Genomic DNA, 19,315 nt, shown 5'->3' with positions numbered 1-19,315 from the left:
TGTGAGAAGGTGTTTTACATACAGTCCCAGCACGGTGGGATGTGAAATGTGGCTTGAATTTCTCGTTATTGGATTTTATGAAAATTTTCTGGAATATTTAATGGATTTAATGGTTCTGTCTAGGCAACACATTTCACTCCATTGTTTTTGGAATTTTATTACAAACGTCTGGGATGTCATATGACGATTGTTTTCAGTTAGACGTTCAGTTAGTTCAGATTAGTTTTTTGTAACTGGCCTTATCTTCCCGGTAAACTGTATTTTGCAAATCAACATACTATCGTCCATTCCGTGCCTGATGTAATAAAGTGCAGCAAGCAGAATTCTGTGTCGACAAACTATTAGCAAATTAACCTTCATTTGATTGCAGCTATGGACTATATTTCGGAATGTATTCTTTTGAATACATTGATTTGATTTGAGGCATTGATAAGACTACAAAGCTATTTTTTAGCACTTGCAATTGTAGAGAAGCGTACACATTACGCTACTCTTGACTGTTTTTGGATATAATTTTAATTTTATCCATATAATTGCAATTGAGCGGAAAAAACACGCAGCCTCGACTCAATACGGACTCTCTAAGGGACAATACTGTTAAACAGGAATTCAAAGACGCTTTAGACGAATCTATACTACCAGAAAACAGACGCGAATAGATATGAGTTCACCGCTCCAAGAAACATACTCAGTGACAATTTTAACGAACAGCAAGAGGCTCGACTAGCAGATAGTGTCATTCTATTGCCACCTAGCATAGAAGAAACACAAAAAGCTATCCGATGGCTGAAAAATAACAAGGCACCCGGAACCGACGGAATCGCAGCTGAACTGGTCAAGGATGGAGGTGCACGACTAGAAAACGAGATTCATCAAATTGTTACTGAGGTGTGGGATAGCGAATCGATGCCTTGTGATTGGAATCTCGGCATCATCTACCCCACATACAAGAAGGAAGACAGGTTGGACTGCAACAACTACAGGGGTATTACGGTGTTGAATACCGCCTATAAAATATGCTTCAGGATCGCCTCTCTGATCCTTCAGGATCGTCTTGTCCCGCACGTTGAAGAGATAGTAGGAAACTATCAAAGAGGAAACGGAAAATCAATCACTGATCTGATCTTCACCATGTGGCAGATCTTGGAGAAGATTGGTGAATACAGACACAATACATACCATCTCTTCATTGATTTCAAAGCCACATATCATAGCATAGTCAGGGTAAAACTGTATGACGCTATGAGCTCTTTTGGAATCACGGCCAAACCGATAAGGCTAGTTAGAATGACAATGTCCAACGTCATTTGCCAGGTGAAGGAGGGTGGAAACCTCTCAGTGCTACCACCAAAGGTATGCGCCAGCGGGACGTGCTTACCTGTCTCCTATTCAAATTGGCGCTAGAGAGGGCCATCCGTGACTCGAGGGTGGAGACTTCGGGAACCATCTTCAATAAGTCATCCCAGATCGTGACATACGCTGATGATAAAGACATCATTGGTCGGTGGCTCTCCTATGTATCAGAAGCCTACCAAGGGATCGAGCAGGCGGCAGAGAACCTCGGATTGCAGATTCGGGGGGGGGGGGGGGTCATTCGTCTTCTACAATATCCTGTTTACTCTCTTTAATATCCTTGCTTAACAGCATTGGGGCCCTTGACGTTTCTAGTCAGTTTTTTGTATGGAGTTTGACAGTTGGAGGCTGAAATCATGTTAACACTCCATACAAAACCACACACAAAACTAGCCTGCTATTTTCAATCTAGATTATTCTAGCCTCAAAGCTAGAGCGAGTACCTGCTCAAAAAATGGCAAAACAAGGTTGTGTTTACATTTATCCCAAGGTGCATTAAACAGATCAGGTGATGGATTCCAGAATCAAAGTGTATGTAGTCCAGGTGGTCTCATAGCATGTTTTGTATAATCAAATTTGAATATCACTTTTTGAAAGTATGGATGAAAACTTTGGTTCAAAAAAGCTTTTTGGAGGCTTGACGAATTCACAAAACACTCTTAAAATCTTCATTCAGAAACAGAAGCGATAAAAATAAAAAGCTTTCTAAATTCATTCACCTTGGGATAAGTCCACCTGTATATTATACTTACTTAGATAGCTGTTCGAAAACTGCTATACAATGCAAACAGTTGACGGGATGAAATTTCAGCCTACGAACTTAAAACGGAAAGGGTCCCATTATCCGATAATCCTGACGCTAAAAGGTTTAAAGTTCTATCCTGCTCAACAAGATCTTACTAAACAACAAGAGATGTTCGGGATCTCATTCCTATTTTACCATATAGAGTTTTCACTATTCAAATGTCTGTATTATCCAGGATTTTGCTATCAATACCCTCATTACTTGTTGTTAGCAGAAACATTGAATAAAACAGATTGTAGCATCTGATCTAAAATTGATCACCATACGCCATCATCATAGCGAAACATATTGGACAACATTTATGTTCTGGATTGACGATGTTCTGAATCACCAATTCGATGTTGTCTCTAGCGCCTGATCTGAAGCACGTTACTTGAGCCAATGATATATGTAGATCTCCAGATATATCTTACCGGGGTGGCCCGGTGGTCTATTCGATAAATACGTTGGATCCTACAAGTACGGACAAAATCGAGTTACAACCAGACCATCCTCTCGATGCCTAAAACTGACTATTTTCGGCTGCGTTATACTGAAAAATTTCGTTATTCTGTTCAGGTCTGCGGAACCTCCTAAACGATAAGTCAAAAATAAAATAATACTAAGATGAAAAGAAGATCAGATCGCTAGATACACCAGACATGATTTTAGAGTATGCGTTAAATCCATCTACATCACGCATATGACATTGAAACCCCCATTGTAACATATGTAAAGCAAGATCTGGCAAAGATCTGACAACTGTGTTTGATATCGATGGCGAAAGAAATAGGAACAAACACACACATACACACACATACACAAACTTCGAGATACTGTTTATAGTGGAACAGGGATGTTAATACTACAAAAAAAAATCCGGCATTTAACAATGGTGTGTGAAAAAGTCTTACCTTCGACCGGGGGTAGTTGGATATAGCAAAAGGGTAGGTATTATCGCTCTGCTTCCCTAGCGCAAAAGCTTTTCGTCACCGTTCCGGCAATCAAGATGCACTACACCATCCACACGAGGGGCACACACACACTCACATACACACACATACAAGAACCCATCCGCGTCCACGATCTAGAATTCCAATTCCGTAAAGGTTACACTCAATTTGCGATTTGATTTTGATGCCCGGACAGAGTTTGCTGCCACACTACGCTGGCCGGGGGCCGAACACAAAATAGAAGAAATTGAAAACAACTACACAAAAACAAAAAAACAACGGCCACAGCGCACTACCACTGGTGGCGGGTGGGCTAGTGTGACACACGATGAGTTTTCGATTTCGATTTGATTATATTAACCCGCGCGGGACCCGCGCCACTAACACTCTCTCTCTCTCTTAGGGAAGGGAACGGTGGTTTTGGTGGCGCTTGCTACCGACAACGACAGTGGGCCTACGAGGAGGGAATGTGTCGAACTGCGCCACCGGTGGGAAGAATGTTAATTACACACAGGCCAACTACCACTACCACCGCTGCTGCCACCACTGCAAACGCCTTCCGCGTCTAAGCTCATTAGGGAGTTTGGGACGGTTCTGTTTTGATTCTCGTTAAAGCTTAGGTGCGCGGACGCTCCGTTGTACGGGGTTTCAGCGGTGCCGGGGTGACACGACAAACATTCAGCAAACACACACACTTTACAACAACATATCACACACACACAGGCTCGCTCACGCAACCCGGCAGAACGCGGCGAGAAGATTACCACTGTTTCAATGCACCCTTCCCATCGGTCCCTGTTCAAGGCGAAAGAAAATGGTGGAAAATTACACAAAAACAAGGATTGGTGCTATTATTTCTAAATCGGTTTAAAACTCGGAGGCAAAACAACAAAATCACGGCTCGGCTGTACATCGATCGAGTACAGCGTGGCCCACAGGGGATGGGGATTGTCCATCGGTTGGAATAGCAGGCCCGTGTGCAGGCCAATCAATTTATGCATCAATTTACAATCTCGCACACATCGAAGTACGGGCGAGATGGCGCCGTTTACACAGATTTTACCCAACCACACCAACACCAGCGATCGATGCGTGATCGTATCGAGATCATCAGTGCAGATGTACGCACTTGTACGCACCAGACCCCGATCGGTCTCGAACGGTTTCGACACTATATTGGTATCACTCCGGCATAGCTCGGTCGGCCACGCACGCACGCACTTACACGATCGCCCGGTGAAACTTTGGCTTGCAGCTGCTTCTGCGTTATCGCTGCTGCCGCACAAATGTAATCGACACGCATAACCTTTCACACCTTACGCGCGTTACACCACTCTATTTTATAGTAAACAAGTTGTAAAACATTCCACTGGGACGGTGCAACCAGAACAACGGGGTGTCGCACTGCAATGCACACACACCCACACACAGACACACACGACGATCGACAGGAAACGGTGGACACACCGGCGGGCAACGCAATTATATGCAGTTCGGCGCGTCTGGGGACACAACAACACCCGAACAAGCTGTACCGCCAGGAGTGATGTTTCACACCACCGCAGATGGACTCGATCGGAGTGTGATCGCGGCGAACGTTTCAGAAGCTTTGAGCTTTTGTTGAGCGATTTGCTCGAAGCCGGCGGCACCAGAAGGAGAATACAAATGGCGGCGGTGGCGGCAGTTCACTTACTTTCGGTACCTTGATTTGGATGCGCCTCCTGGTACGCTAATGTGAACCAACCGTCGGGTACAGAGAGTGACGATTCGATAGTACGTTGTTCCGTTGTCTTTACAGAGGCGTTCGACCGACAACGACGACGACCTCGGTCTTTTTAGCTTTACCGTTTGTCAAACCCGTACCAGTGTACCTCGCAGGTCGAAAAGTGAATTTTAACTATCACACCATTCACACACACACACGCACACTTTGATTTTAACGACCCTTCTCGCCACCCCGGCTCAATGTGTTTCCGGCGCCCTTTTTGTACCTTGATTGCTACCGGACACTCTAAAACGAGGTCTAGACGAGTTCTGTTCCGAGGCGTAACCGTTTGTCGCTGCCCTCCGAAAAGAAGCGTTTGAATATTGCGACGGCGACACACACGGCGAGACAAGCCGTAAAGCGCACAGTACACGCGCGCGCACACGTATCCGAGCGAGAGAGCGAGGCCGTTGCGGAAAGCAGATGATGCGTTCTCGACAGCACACTATCAACTGATGATAGTGGGATACCCGATGGATAAATGTATGGCGGCCCGCGTGCCCCGAAATCTCGCTCGTACTGTGTAGTACTGTTTGCTGCACACCGGTTGCTCAGGCGCCTATCAAAGCAACCATATCTGTTCGTGTTTTCGTGCTCCAGAGCATGACGGACGGGAGTCGAATTGATGGGCGAGGGAGCTTTCCTGTTCCTGCAAAACTTGTGGTGGAAGTTTCGTGATGCTTTTTTTTAATGGAAATTATTGAATAGTTTTCCATTCTTCTTTAGTCTCCCTCTCACCCGCTGGCGAGTGGGAGAGTTTGAATGAGTTCAAGCTGCTGCTCGTGTTCGGTTCATCGCGTTTCCATGGTGCCTGGAGATGTACCGATCCTTAGCGAAAGGATGCGAGCGAAACCGAGAGTAAAAATAGGGGTTTGGTTGCATTCGTGTTTACAATGTATGACAGACGGAAAGAGCAAGAGTGTCAGTGACAGACTGAGAGGGAACATTGCATTGAGAAGAAAATGGGAAATGCATCTTTCTCAATCACGGCATTCGTGCGTTGACCATGCTGCGTGTTTGTGTGTATCATGAATGAGCGTAGTATTTTCCCCCGACTTATCCACTCCGGTCGCTGGTTCACGTGGGCTAGGTCGGGTCCGTGTGGGTAGTGGACCTATGGCGCGCTACCGAAGGCACGACTGCTAGCCACGATAGGCAAACTGTGTGCAACAGTTGTGAGTCCGGTTGAATAACACAAATGTTTTCCCATTGCTGGTTGTCGCTCTTCATTCATGGGTGTTATTCGGGTGGTGGGATTGGCTATTCATAAGGCCCCGGAGTGGGTGTATGATGAAAAATTCTGGAAATGAAAAACATACTTTTTGCCTACTTATCCTGTTTAAAAATGAGGAGGAAGTATGGACGGTTCATAATTTGCTGAGCTCTTGACGAAAGATACTTTGCAGGAAGTTGTGAAATCGAGGAACTTAATTAGCACAACAGCAATTGTATCGTAATTGTATTAAAATGTTGCCTTTCATTGTCGAGTTCAATATTACAAGCACAGTAGGTTACCGCTAACTGGATGTGTTTATCGGAGTTTTTTTTTAACTGGAAGTTCGCTAACTGGAGTGATTCTCAGTTAAAAAACACATAAATTTCAAAACATGAAATATCCGGAATCTTGCGAAGCGAAAATTCATAGCAAATGTGCATTTTTCTCACAATTTTTTTTCTCTCAGTTAGCGGTCACCTACCGTAAATCTTGATAAAAACTTGAGAAATGTAAAATTTGATCTTTTCTCATTAATTGGTGTTCTTCAACTAAAACCTTTCTAGCTCTAGATCTGAATTCCTACAGAGTTGGTTATTAATGACTCTTCACTGTACGAGGCTTGAACCCATGACAGGCATGCCATACCAAATGAGGACTAGTACATTACGATACCGGACTTATCTGCTATGGGCTTTAACCACTATAAGTTAATATTGAGCTCGGTGAGCTTGGTGAGCTTATGGAAGATGCGGTGGCAAAGTTGCTACATCCCACCCTAACTAGGACAGCTATCGAGTAAGGTGATAAAAATAGGTCCTATAAGCCAGGCGACATCGCGTAGGATGTGATACCACAGTAAAAAAAAGCTTGTTTAGACACTCTTAAAATATTATGGGCTGCAATCGCTAAAGTCATTTATTGTTCAGAGCTTTTCAGGGAAACGCTGAAGAGCTGGAAAACTATCAAACGAATGTTACAGTAAAAAAAAACTAAAGCAAACTATTAAACAAAGCTACGTGGAACATGTCAAGGTGAAGGGGAAGGTGTAAGGGTCATAATTTTATCATTACACCAGTAGAAAACTATTTCAATTTCCATCACCTTTTCTAGGAAAACATTGATAAAGAATCTTATGTGAGATTTGAAATGGACCCATCTGGTAGAGTCCAGCTTTGTTTCGTTTGCTATCCAAACGTATATTCAAACTATATTCATTAAAACAAGGATTTTTATTTATTTCAATTGAACATGAAATCATTAATGTGCAGACAAAAACCCTCTTTTAGGGTAATGCAGTCTCTTCACAGCTCACATTATTTATTTATTTTATTATTTTATTTTCCAGTATGATTTCGCATTAATATGGGCAATATGTAATGTTTTGAAAAAGTCTCCGAAAAATAGCTCATTTTGATTTCAGTTTCTAGCATATTATGAAATTTACTCTACATTAACCTCCTAATTTAGATTTTTTTAAACTCTTCGATCAATATTTTATTATACTTTCCCAAACCATGCAATTGTTTAATCATGTCCAGTAAAATGTCAAACGATGAATTTAGAATAAATTATTGTTGGTCCATTCACAGTGCAACACTTGACCCATGGTGATCAAACAGGATGCAAGCTTGTTTGGAAGATGCAGCATACAACAACTTGTGCGCGACACAGGCCTGCATGCAACCGAATTTGGAATGTTCTTTTTTCGTTTTTCTTTATGTATCATTAATGAAATATTTATAAATCATAACATACATAATTTTTTATATGCCATTATACTTCAGAATGAGTCTTTTTATTTGAATACCGTAAAAAATAAGGAATTTTTCAAACATAAAATAATGATTTTTTTAAGATGTATTACATCGTACTGTGTGACTTATTGCATTTTTTGCACTGGAACATTACACAAAGGAACAGTATGGCACAACAGTTTCTATTGAAAAGAAAAACCAAATTAATCATCATTTCTAGTGAATTCAATTAAGCCCAATCTGAGTCATATCAATACTGTCATGCTTGTACAGCGATAGCCACACGAGAACGGAACTGCCGGGCGCGTAATGATAGCCCTGCTGCTGCCAAAGTGTACCCACTGGGAACGAGGAAGTGCATCACGTTGCCTCCCCAGTGCCAAGCACACTATCAATCGGACGGACCTTCCTCTCCCGCGAGTCATTGACACAGGCGCAATTAGACTGCAGCTAGCCAGATTAGCTTCTAAAACTAGAACTTCCACAACACCACAGAACCCTTGGAATGAGCTCACTCGCTCGTCTGTGCAACGGGCAATGTAAGTCAGTCCTCGGGTTTGCAGTTTGCACTCCTGGAACCGGTTTTATCGCGATGTGCCAGTAGTGCAGCTGGCAGCAAACGCTTAGAAAAGCTTTGCCGCTTTGCCATGGGCAACCAGTGATCGTTAGGAAGCGTGAGATGAGAACAGACTCAAACCCATCCCGCCAACGATCACAATGAACTTGAACTCGACTCGACTGGCAGGCTTACCTTTACGGCCGGTAGGTTCCTGTTCACCTTTCTGCGTCGCGAGCGGCGGCAAAACTGCACCACGGCTCGTTGCACACGTTTTCACCATTTCACACGCGGGTGTTGTGAGTGTTCAACGGGCAAATGGCTATCAAAACAAACAGTGTGGATCGTGGTGGTGGTAGATTGGAGCATAAAATTTGCTGCCTTGTTGATCAGGCATCACATTATCAGCATGTGGTTTGGTGTGCTGGTTGAAGTGTGAAATAGAGGCCGGTAGCTGTTTTGGGAATTATTTTTAAGCTAACCAGCCTGCTCGCCTTGGGTAAGATACATCTTTGGGACGCACCGATGAGCGTCATTTTTTTATAAAAATGCATAAATATTCCATCCCACAAGTCAACGGGGTGAGAAATAATGTATTGCAAATTATTCCAACCATTACTATTATACTGCTTTATTACGCAAGCTTCCACTCGTAGCTTCCTCTGCTCCAGGCGCCAGCGGGAATCTATTAGAATCTTTCCGCTTAAAGATCCCACTATGCACAAAACTGTCCAAGTCGTCGGTGGGAGATGTTTTTTTTAGTTCGCCGTAACTCTCCACCACAAAAAACAGGCAATTAAGCGAGTGCAAACAGTAATAAAACAATGTATGCGAAAAGGTGCAGTGTTGAAGTTTGCTGTGTGCACCTTGCGTCACAGGTTTGCACCGCAACTGTACAGAACGGTTCAAAATTTAAAATCGTGCACACGCACGGCGAACGTTCTTGCCGATCGTCGTAGTATGCCATATTGTCCTTTCACAATTCACAGCAAGCTCAAGGCTCAGCGGGAACGGCTGCTGGCAGTGAAGGAATGCAAGTTGCATTTCCTGCTCGCCCGTTCTATCCCGAAAGCGGTTGTCCTTTGGGGCAGGAGCACGGGAAAAGGCAATTGCCTTCGCTGCTTCCTCGTTTTTGTTTTCTCGACCCAGTTTGAAGCTGATAACTTCCACCAAACCCTCCCCCCGATCGCTCGCAGCACGCATTTATTTACTCACAATCATCACTCATTCCCTCCCACCGTGGGACGCAGCAGCAGCAGCAATGATGTCCGTGCTCGTGGTGCTCGCAGTGTGCGTTCTAGGTCGGGTTCTCGCATAGACTGTTCGGTTTCGCGCGCGCCGGCCCTTTTCTTCAAACGTGTTCGGTCCGTCGACGACAACAGACTGGGGTAGCGCGCTGCCCGTGCGCACACAAAGCGGAGAACGTTGTCGTTTTTTTGCTATTGTTGCATCTTTTATTACATTTTCCTGTTCTACTCCCCGAGGGGTGTGTTTTGAACGTGTTTTTGGCAAACGTGTGTGCATTTTTGAGCCCAACCGGGTGTGCGTGTGCGTGTTTGTGAGGAGATTAGAATCTGTTTCAAGGGGTTGCGAAATTTTGTGATTGTATAAAGTGTAACAAAGGGGCCAGTTGCGGCAAAGAAAAAAACACCATGACGGTCCCACCAGTGATGGAGCTAACGGAGGAGGAGACAGGTGAGTGGTGTCGCTCCAGCGCTCCAGAGGCCCCATTCCAGTGAAAGTGAAAATCAATCGGCAGTCGGAAAGGGGCGAAGAGCACAACAAAGAATTTGATAACTTGCCCGAGGGTGAGCGATGCAGGAGGGGAGCTTTATTTTTACCTTTCTCCCACACAAACACTCCCCTCACTCTCGGTTACCGTACAATCACAGTTGTCAAAAAACTGCTCGAAATGTTGCAGCAAGTTCTGCGCAGCCGCAAAAACGAATTGCTCACAAACGCTTCATGCGATACGCGAACAGAATGCGCGTTAGAAGTGTCAAACCCCGCGCGGACACTGCCGGTAAAACGGCAAACAATTAGCGCCCCGTGCCTGTGGGAAAAAAGCGTGGTGTGGGAAAGTGTGATCAGTTGCTCCACGCGATCCGGTGCAGCCTGCGAAAAGCGCAATTAAGTGAGGCATGCAATGTGTGCCCGCTAAACACACTGATCAGCCGCTAAATAGTGGATGGAAAATGGAGAGCTCTGCTTTGTTCATCATTCTGGATCGGACGAGTTCTAGAGTGTGTTTGTGTGTTTGCAGAAACAATAAAAAAAACGATACTAATTACATTTAAATGAGCCCGTAAGCGATCCGTAACGGGTGGCTATAGTTTTGGTGCTTGTTGCATGCCGCTTTGGTTCGCCAAGCTTGATACATATTTAATTGAGACGGCTTAAAAGTAAACTGTTTTTCACAAGCGAAGAGAAACCCGAAGCAAATATTTGTTTTATACAGTCTCACAAATGCGTCAGAAGGTTTGAAACCGCATGAGGTGGAACTTTACCTCACAGTCACAACAGACTCTGAACGGAGCGGCGCAAACAATCAGCTGTGATAGTTTAATCAGTGTATAAAAGCGAAACCTACTATCTTGATAATGAACATTGTTGATAAGATTGGGCACGTAAATATGGGATGGTTGTGTGGATGTTAGGTTTACCTATCACACCCATCTTCTAAGCTTCCCTTCCCGTCATTCCAAAATCCGTCCAACCGACGCCAACGAACGGTCTAGAGCCAGAGCAGCAGTTCTCCATCACTCATCCCGTCTTATGTAAGGCTTCGATTCTCAATCACGCTTTCAAACGCCCTCCCGCCCTGCACGATTCTTTGCGGTGTATTGAAGGGTTCGCGAGAGTTCATGTACAATAAATGATGCTCAATAATGCTCGCAAAGACAGCAAAACATTTACGCAACAGGCAGTAACGATCTAGCCGATTGTGGCTATTTCTGCCCCATTGCCCATTGCGGAAAGATCACTTCGCAGTGTTTCGCTGTTTGAGAATGTTTGAAGTGCTCCACGACGCGAAACCCGCGTCCAGAAAAAGGGGCGAAAAATAACAACAATTTAAAAGTGAGCATGACGAACAGTATTTGTACCTTTGCCTGGGGTGGTTCTAATGAGTTTTTTGAAGCAGCCAGTTTCAAGTGGGGACTGTTCTCCCGGCACGTGAAAGAGGAATTCTGGCAAACTTTTCAAACCCTGATCCGGTTGATGTGTGTAGCGAAGCTGAATGGAAGTTAATTGTAGAGTGGGATGAGAATGCGAATATCAACCCTTTGTGCGCGGGTAGGATCGTTTAGCCGCACGAGGCTCGTGAGGAAATGACGCTCGGTAGAGGTCAGCCGGCGCAATGACTTTCCAGCTGGACAAAGATTTGTTTTGATGATTTTTCACAAATCAAACATGGAAAGCTAAGCTCTAGGTTTAAACCGAGCTTGATATGTGATCTCCGACATATATCTGCTGTTAGTCGACCGTTAAGCTAGCTGCGATTTTGATCTTACTCTTCGCTTTTACCTTCTTTTGGGATCCAAATTCGTATGAATGGAGGCAGAACATTCTTGATGAATAGGAATATGGGAGCGTTGGGCAATTTGGACATGTCAGGTTCCTCAACCATTTTTGAATCGTTTAATCGTTTTTTACAACATCATATCAACAAAAAGTAACTTGAATTTTATAAGCACTGTTTCATATTGTGTTTATGCAGGGTGTAATAGACACATCTGCATTGCAAAATAAGCATACAACAAATCACGACATGTCTAAACAATGATGCAAAGTGGGTCACAATATCAGTGCATGGAGTCTATTTATTTATTTATTTATTTTTTACTGTTCGATGCAATGTTCTTAGTCAAATGAGCAAATAGAGCGTAGCAAGGGACAGAATCACGTCACTCATAGCCAAACCAGTAGAAAAGTAAAGTTGGAATGGGAAACATGGCTCTTTTGCCCGACCAACGAAGGGCAAGATGTCATACGTCGACAAGTGGCCGCCCTACTATGCGATGAAGCCAAGAAATACTACGATTAAGTCTGAGTATATTAAAATTTGAAGGATATTCGTCATCGACCTAAAAGGCATCATCCATCAATTACGTTACGCTGATAAAGGTGTGGGGGGAGGGAAGTGCCGTCAAACGTTACGATTTGTTACAAGGGGGAGAGGGAGAGTTAAACTTTTGTTGCGGGATGCAAAATTAAATAAACATTTCTGGAAGGATGGACAAAATGATGGAGGACCAGGAAGAAGACTGGATGAAATGTGTCTCTGATGATGGTAATAAAAAAACATAGCAAATGGAGCTGAGGATTCGAGTATTGAGAATCTTTTTGAATTTGATTGTTATATGAGACAACTTTTCTTTTAGTAAAATATAGTATAATCTTATATTGTTTCATTTAAAAAATTGTTAATGTACACCAACCAAGTAAAAAAAAAGAAAAAATCACGAAAAAATCTTATTGATCAGTAAAATAAGCTGTTGGACGGGTGAGGAGGGGGAGGGGTAGAGAATCAATAAGTTACTTATTTTTTAAGGGAGAGTTTCTTTCGACGATGCTGTTTCTTACACTGCGAGGAGGGGGTCAAACATTTCAAATGTTTGCGTTACGTAATTGATGGATGACGCCAAAGTGCATGTTAACACCAACGACGCATCAATGTCTAATAAGCCTCAAGAGTTTTGTTCAAGGAAAGAAGTACAGTTAATCCGTTAGCTGTACATAAATCACAAAAAGATGTTTAGAAGGCTTTAATCTGCTTCAAGTAGTATATCCTGCATGGGGATACTAGCAGATCTTCCCAGTTTTTTTTATTACATTGAACAAATGAGATCTTGCAACCTTGTACTCCACGTTACAGCATAGAAGATGGTCGATGGAGTCTATGCCAAGATCACAGGCATAGACGCCTGTAGATACTTTCGTGTTGCGCTCAATGCAGAATGATTAGAGTGAAGTCCAGACGTTATTCGAATACACGATCTCCAGAGGAAAAATCGAATGCAGGAATGTCGCGAGATCATCTGTGTCTTATAAGTTCTGCCAGCGTGTCATGCAGTAAGCTCTCGTGCCCCGTTTAAAAAATCATGAAGAATAAGTCCATCAAATACGCCTTCTATTAACATTACCTTTAATCAATTCGTGTTCTGCCAGCATTCGTCAGGCGTCGTCTTGTGATACACTTTTTCTTATAGAACTTTGCAGCGAGTCTAATTACATCATGCAAAGATGTTCTCATTGTCTTTATCCATCCGTCCAGAACAAGACAGGGTGATCTTCCTAATGAACAAAGAACTGAACAGACGTGATGTCTTTGCGACACTTGAGTCAATTATAGAACCCTCCAATCCACAGCTCTTTGTGCGATTGCTCTTACTAACCGCTTACATTTCCATTCTCCATTATTTCACTCTCACCCACCAGAGGCAAAGCAGTACTTTGCCCATCTCATGACGGCGATCAGCGTACCGTGTGACGTCGGCACGGGCGCGGAGCTGGATACACACCTACCCCCTTGGTTCGACGAGGCAAAGTTTAAGCGCGGCCAGAAGTTCTACACCGACAATCGGTTCGGCATACTGCAGGCCAACTTCTGTAGCCTACTGGTACTGCTGGCCGATCCGAAGGGGTTGCGCATTCTGGAGCATACGGGCAAGTCGAGCACGACGGAAACTGCCCGCAAGCGTTACGTGTCTACCTTCATTCACATGAGCGATTGGTACGAGTGTGAGCTGGTGCCGGGATCAAAGTAAGCAACAAGAAGCAAACTCCTTTGAGCGTAACGCTTGCTAACGCTTTCACTCTTCTCACCCTATACAGATCATGGAAGTCACTCACGCAGGTACGCCGCATGCATCTGAGCGCTTCGAACAGCGCCAAAAAGCGCAACCTTGGCTTCATCAGCCAACCGGAAATGGCACTCACGACGTTCGGTTTCATGGGTTTCCCGCTGGTGCGGCCGCATCTGCTCGGCATTCGGTACGACAATCGCGAAGATCGGGAAGCCTTCGTCCACTTCTGGGCGGTGATTGGTTTCATGCTGGGCGTGCAGGACGAGTACAACATGTGCCTGTTCCGGCTGGAGGTGGTCGAGATGATCTGCCACGTGGTGATACGGTACGTGTTTGTGCCGTCGCTGCAGCTCGAAACGCAGCTCCTGCGCCACATGATGGGTGCGATCGTGGACGCGTTCGCCCCGTACATGCCGTTCGTTTCGTACGAAAGCGTCATGTTTCTGACGCGCCGGCTCGTTGGCATTCCGGGCTACCAGTACGGTGCGGATATGAGCAAGGAGTACATCTGCCGGGCGCTACTGACGCAGGCAGAGCTAGACGCAGTGCTAGAGCAGATGACACCGAGGGATGGTTACCGACAGGTGGAGGCAATGTATCGTGCCATATTTAGTGAAAAGCTGCGCATCTACACGATCAAGGAGCTGACGGATGAGATCAATGAGAACTATATTGAGACGGTCGGTTTGGATGGAACGAATGGGACGTATACGCAGCTCGTGGGCGAGGAAGAACGAAAACCATCAGCCGAGCGACAGATGCGCGAGCTGATGGGGCTGAAGCACAACCAGCAGCTGGTAGTGACGACGGTTGACGATGAAAGCGAGTGGGCTGCGTACAAGGGTGATAATAAGCTGAAGCTGCTGCCCGCCCGGGATCAAACGAACGTTCGTGTGACGGCACAGATGCTCAACAGTTGCTACAGTATGCTTGGGCGGTTTGCCAACGAGACGGCGTTGTCGTTCATTCTTTATCGAATTAAGCGCCTGCAGGGAAAGTGAGGTTGTGGCAGGGCAGCCGTGAGCATGACATGTAGGCCTTTAGTGTAGTTGCAGCAGTACAAATAATACACACTTCAACGAACAGGTTTATCGAAGAGCAATGAGGGCGCTTGAGCTAGATTTTAACGATTAGTAGGTTTTACTTAGAAAATAGTGTATGGAGGTAGCGAAGATGGGATATATTTTGATTAAGGAATAAGGAAGAAAGAAAACAGGGAACGAATGGTAATCCAAAGCAATACAATTGATATATTTTGAGGCATCAAAACCATCAAAGTAGTTGGAGCATTGTTTTTTTTTGGGAATAAACAACTCTTGTGAAAGCTTGGCTTTCGCGTCATGCACTCAGATCCTTAAACTCGGAGCACTACTACCTATGAGTTGCCTTTGAAACCACTTACACACTAAACGCATAATACGGTTATGACACACTGGAACACACTGCGTTTTCATAGATGACCCTTTCGGTGTGCTTCGAGCAGATCTCTCCAGAAGTAAGCACGCTCCCGGCACGGGTCACTCACCATAGCCGGCTGTACATTGATCTCCAGACAGTCTAGCCGAAAGTCAGATGAACCTTCGCGAGAAATCTTTTCCACCGGACGCCACGGTACATCGACGACTTCACGCGAACCAGCTGAAGGATCCCCATGTCTGGCAAAGCTGGTCCACAGGGCGACAAAGTTATCCCGGACGTGACACTCATCACTGGCAGGTGCAAAGGTAGGCAAGAACATTGGTCTAGAAAGTAGAAATAAAGCACGCAATAATCATGAAGATGTTTCTCTCTTTACACAATTAGATCGGTTCTGCTCACTTGAACATGTACATCAAGTCATCCCCATGGCAGGCCCCGGACACGGACGCACTCAGGAACAGGCGCTTCAGCAAACTGTACCGACCGTCGTACGTGAAGCGGTAGTGATAGTGCCGCAGGTTCGGCTGATACTTGGCAAGCCATTCGGCATTGATCGCGGAGTCCATCATGAAGATCACATCCGTCAGCAGGTGCTTGGTCTGATCGGTGGACCATGCGGATGGAGGTTCGTTGGCGAAATAGAACTTCCGTATCTTGTCTGTTACTTCGGCAAGCTCCGTAGTGTCCAGGTGACGGAACAGTTTGGAGGCTAGTCGACCCGGGAGATGGCGTATGTCCTCGCCGCGTGTCTTGCGTCGAAGGATGTACAGACCGAGTATGCCTTCCGCATCGTTGCAGCCTTCGAGCAGGGGCGTACGGAGTGTGTCGTACGATTTGAGCAACTCTTCGGGGGGTTTTGTTATGATGGAGTGTTCGGTGAGGTGTTGCTCCACTACGGGAAGAAAGATGAAGACAAGATCGGACTGCTTCTCTGCATGCTGACCAAGGGCTTTACGTTGCTGCTGGGCCAACTGTTTCGCTGGAACCTGTTGCAGTGTTTCTGTAAAATTGGTGCCGAGAAAGGAGATTGTACTTAGAATCTTCTTGAAGCATAAATATCACAAGCTCAGCAACAGGAACTCGTTATCTCGTTGGGCATGCTCTTGCTGGACTTGTTGTTTTGATGCAGCAATTCCAATTGACGCATCAACAATTTCGTCTGTGTCCGAAAACAGCTCAATCTGCTCTCTTGCTATCATGAACTCTGTTTTGTGTTGTGCTTCGCCAACGGAAACCAATCTCTTCTCTGAGCGTTTGATGAGCAACTTACCTAGCGCACCCTGTTGGCTCGTCCCAGTGTACCCGAAGTGGCGGGCAAGATTGAAGGCCATCTCGAGCGGGTTGGCCTGCATGAACGAGCTCGAGCAGACGACGCCACTCTGGCAGATTACACGATGAAAATATTTCCTAAGCAGGAGAGAAGCAAGACACAAAGAGAGAGAGAGAGAGCCACGAAGAGTTTCATTAGTGATGAAATGGTTACTTGAATAAATTGCGATCGTAAAAACTAGCCGTTCCAGTCGACTAGACATACCTTGAATTTGGCGAGAGCATGTGCAGATATGTAGAGAAGCTGCCGGCACTTTCACCGAACAGCGTCACGTTGTGGGGATCGCCACCGAAGCTGGCAATGTTTTCATGGACCCACCGGAGCGCCATCAGCTGTTGCCACGAGACGATGAAAAAGAAAGTTACGAATTGTGCACTTGCATAGCCAGCATTGGCCAACCCTGGCAGCCGGACCTACCTGATCTTTTAGGCCCGCGTTTCCCTCAACATCAGCCTCTGGGAGGTACAGGAACCCGAACGGACCAAGCCGATAGTTCACCGTAACGACCAGCACACCCCATTCCAGGAAATACTCGGGACTGTAGAACAGACTGCTGCCACTGCCGCACGCAAAACCGCCACCGTGCAGAAACACCATCACCGGCAGGCTTTCCCGCCCGATCGGAGCATCTTCCACCCCGGCCTGGGGCAGCTGCGGTGTGTACACATTCAAGTACAGGCCACTTTCCGACCCAAACACAAAGCCGGAAAAGAAATCCAGCTGTATGAAGTCACTCCGCTCGGCGTAGCAATTGAGCAACGGCTTGCGGAACCGTTCCAGCGCAACCGGAGCCTTAAAGCGCAGCCGCCCGACCGGTGCCTCCGCGTACGGTACACCCTTGAAGTAATGGTACCGGGCGCCGTTCGGCAGGCGGCTCGTAATGCCACGCAATTGACCCTGTCGCACGCTGACCAGGGGACAGTCACGCGGCGGAAACCAGCGCATGCGAAGATGGTGCAGCAGGAATGCGATGACACCGCGGCCCAGCCGCCCTACCGCCAGTACAAACGGCCACCAATTATCCATCAGCTCCACCATCGTGCTGCGAAGAAAAACAAACAAACCAAAAAAAAAACACGCACTTTATCGTGTTATACGTGTATGCAAAGGAGAAGGGCGCACGCAAACGCGGAGCGTGCGCCCGCGATCTTTCCGAAGCGTAAAGGTACACGAACGCACACGCAGCACTACGCGTCGGTTGCGTCCGATCAGCTGGCAGCTTACAAGCAAACTAACGGGCAAACAATCGCACTGACCGACTGACTGACTTGCCTGTCGTTCGCCAGAGGGGGGGTTGGGGTAGGTATGTGTGTGTGTATGCGAGCATTGGCTCTAGAGGGTTGGTTTTGTTTGTGTATTGTTTGCGTCGTTCGTGTACGGCGGGGCGCTTCATTCTGGGGATGCCGTCAGGGGACAGGGCTGTTCAACTGCTCGAATTTTCTTTTATGTTGTTCATACCATTACAAGTTCAAGGCGTTTTTATCAGAAAACTAAATTATTCTCTCGTTATTTGAAAGCTGTTAGAAAATTTCTTTTAAAATGTTTTGCTTTTTTACAAAATTATTCGACACTTTGTTTGACAGCTCTTAAAATTTGTTTTCTTTAAGTTACCTCATAAAATCCTAACTTAAAGCCAAATGTTATTTGTAACATTCTATTAAATTAGTATACCTTTATTTCACAGTACCATGCATCGTGAGGTTCATGGAGAGATTCATTGCAATTCTTGAACATTATAATTCGAGATGAATATTCACTGATTCAGTTTGAATATCTATTTATATCCTTGAATTAGAATCAGAACTACCTATCTCTATTCTTAAATTATATATTTAAAAAAAATTAAAAAATACTAGTTTTATTTTAAAAATACTTAGTAAAATACTTAGTATTATTTTAAAATAGCAGAGTTGTATGACTGTTTTTAAAAGCTATTTTCATTCAAGATTAATGTTATATTATCAAGCGTTTCTATTAGAATTGTTTTCTATGAAATTTGATTTAACTGCTTAAAGTTATTTGACAAAAACATAAATAAAAATATTAAAATGTATTTTTTTAAATAAAAGGTGCAGTTTAGAGAAAACCTCAAAATTTCATGTTTAGCATATTAGCGTTATTTGATTAATCGTGCCGCTCTGTTTCGTAAGAAACCCTGACTTAAACGAGGGTTTATGTTTGCCAAAGAAGGGGGGACATAAAAGCTTCAACGCATACAAATGCATCCCTAATGGACGCCACGGCGATTTCCATGTGTGCATGTAAACACACGGTTGAATCGTGCATAGTATTGGGCAAGTTTTACGAGCTGTTCATGACATTTCTGTTTTTGTTTTTAGCATCTAAAAATAGCTCTTATAGTGGATATAATTAAATAT

General features: G+C 44.9%; 3 protein-coding genes across 15 annotated transcripts in view; 1 reads left to right on the top strand and 2 right to left on the bottom strand.

Moving 5' to 3' along the window:
• The window catches only part of LOC121592595 (tyrosine-protein kinase receptor torso), a 38,002-nt gene extending 32,682 nt beyond the window's left edge, over positions 1-5,320 (bottom strand). Inside the window, exons 1-3 of one of the 12 annotated variants that reach the window (XM_041914203.1) lie at positions 5,082-5,320; positions 3,855-3,885; positions 3,052-3,305 (exon numbers count right to left, since the gene is read on the bottom strand). The gene's annotated coding sequence lies outside the window, so the exon portion shown is untranslated. The other 11 variants (XM_041914199.1, XM_041914202.1, XM_041914208.1 and 8 more) reach the window with 11 other exon arrangements.
• Positions 5,321-9,604: 4,284 nt separating this feature from the next.
• LOC121592599 lies at positions 9,605-15,530 on the top strand. 2 transcript variants are annotated; one of them, XM_041914215.1, is made up of 3 exons: positions 9,605-10,076; positions 13,821-14,145; positions 14,217-15,530. In XM_041914215.1, the coding sequence occupies exons 1-3, from the start codon at positions 10,034-10,036 to the stop codon at positions 15,187-15,189; spliced, it is 1,341 nt and encodes a 446-aa protein (XP_041770149.1). In that variant the 5' UTR covers positions 9,605-10,033; the 3' UTR covers positions 15,190-15,530. The 2 variants fall into 2 exon arrangements, with proteins under 2 accessions (XP_041770149.1, XP_041770150.1); XM_041914216.1 differs by lacking the exon at positions 9,605-10,076 and adding an exon at positions 10,099-11,158.
• Positions 15,419-18,183, bottom strand: LOC121592598 (esterase B1-like). The gene is made up of 5 exons (XM_041914214.1): positions 17,355-18,183; positions 17,142-17,269; positions 16,878-17,014; positions 16,007-16,607; positions 15,419-15,930 (listed from the first exon to the last, which is right to left on the bottom strand). Exons 1-5 carry the CDS (start codon positions 17,973-17,975, stop codon positions 15,639-15,641), a joined length of 1,779 nt encoding a protein of 592 aa, XP_041770148.1. The 5' UTR covers positions 17,976-18,183; the 3' UTR covers positions 15,419-15,638.
• Positions 18,184-19,315: the final 1,132 nt, after the last annotated feature.

The sequence above is a fragment of the Anopheles merus genome, chromosome 2L, assembly GCF_017562075.2.
Source record: "Anopheles merus strain MAF chromosome 2L, AmerM5.1, whole genome shotgun sequence".
Classification (NCBI taxonomy): Eukaryota; Metazoa; Arthropoda; class Insecta; order Diptera; family Culicidae; genus Anopheles; species Anopheles merus.
This window is presented reverse-complemented; position numbering and strand designations above follow the sequence as displayed.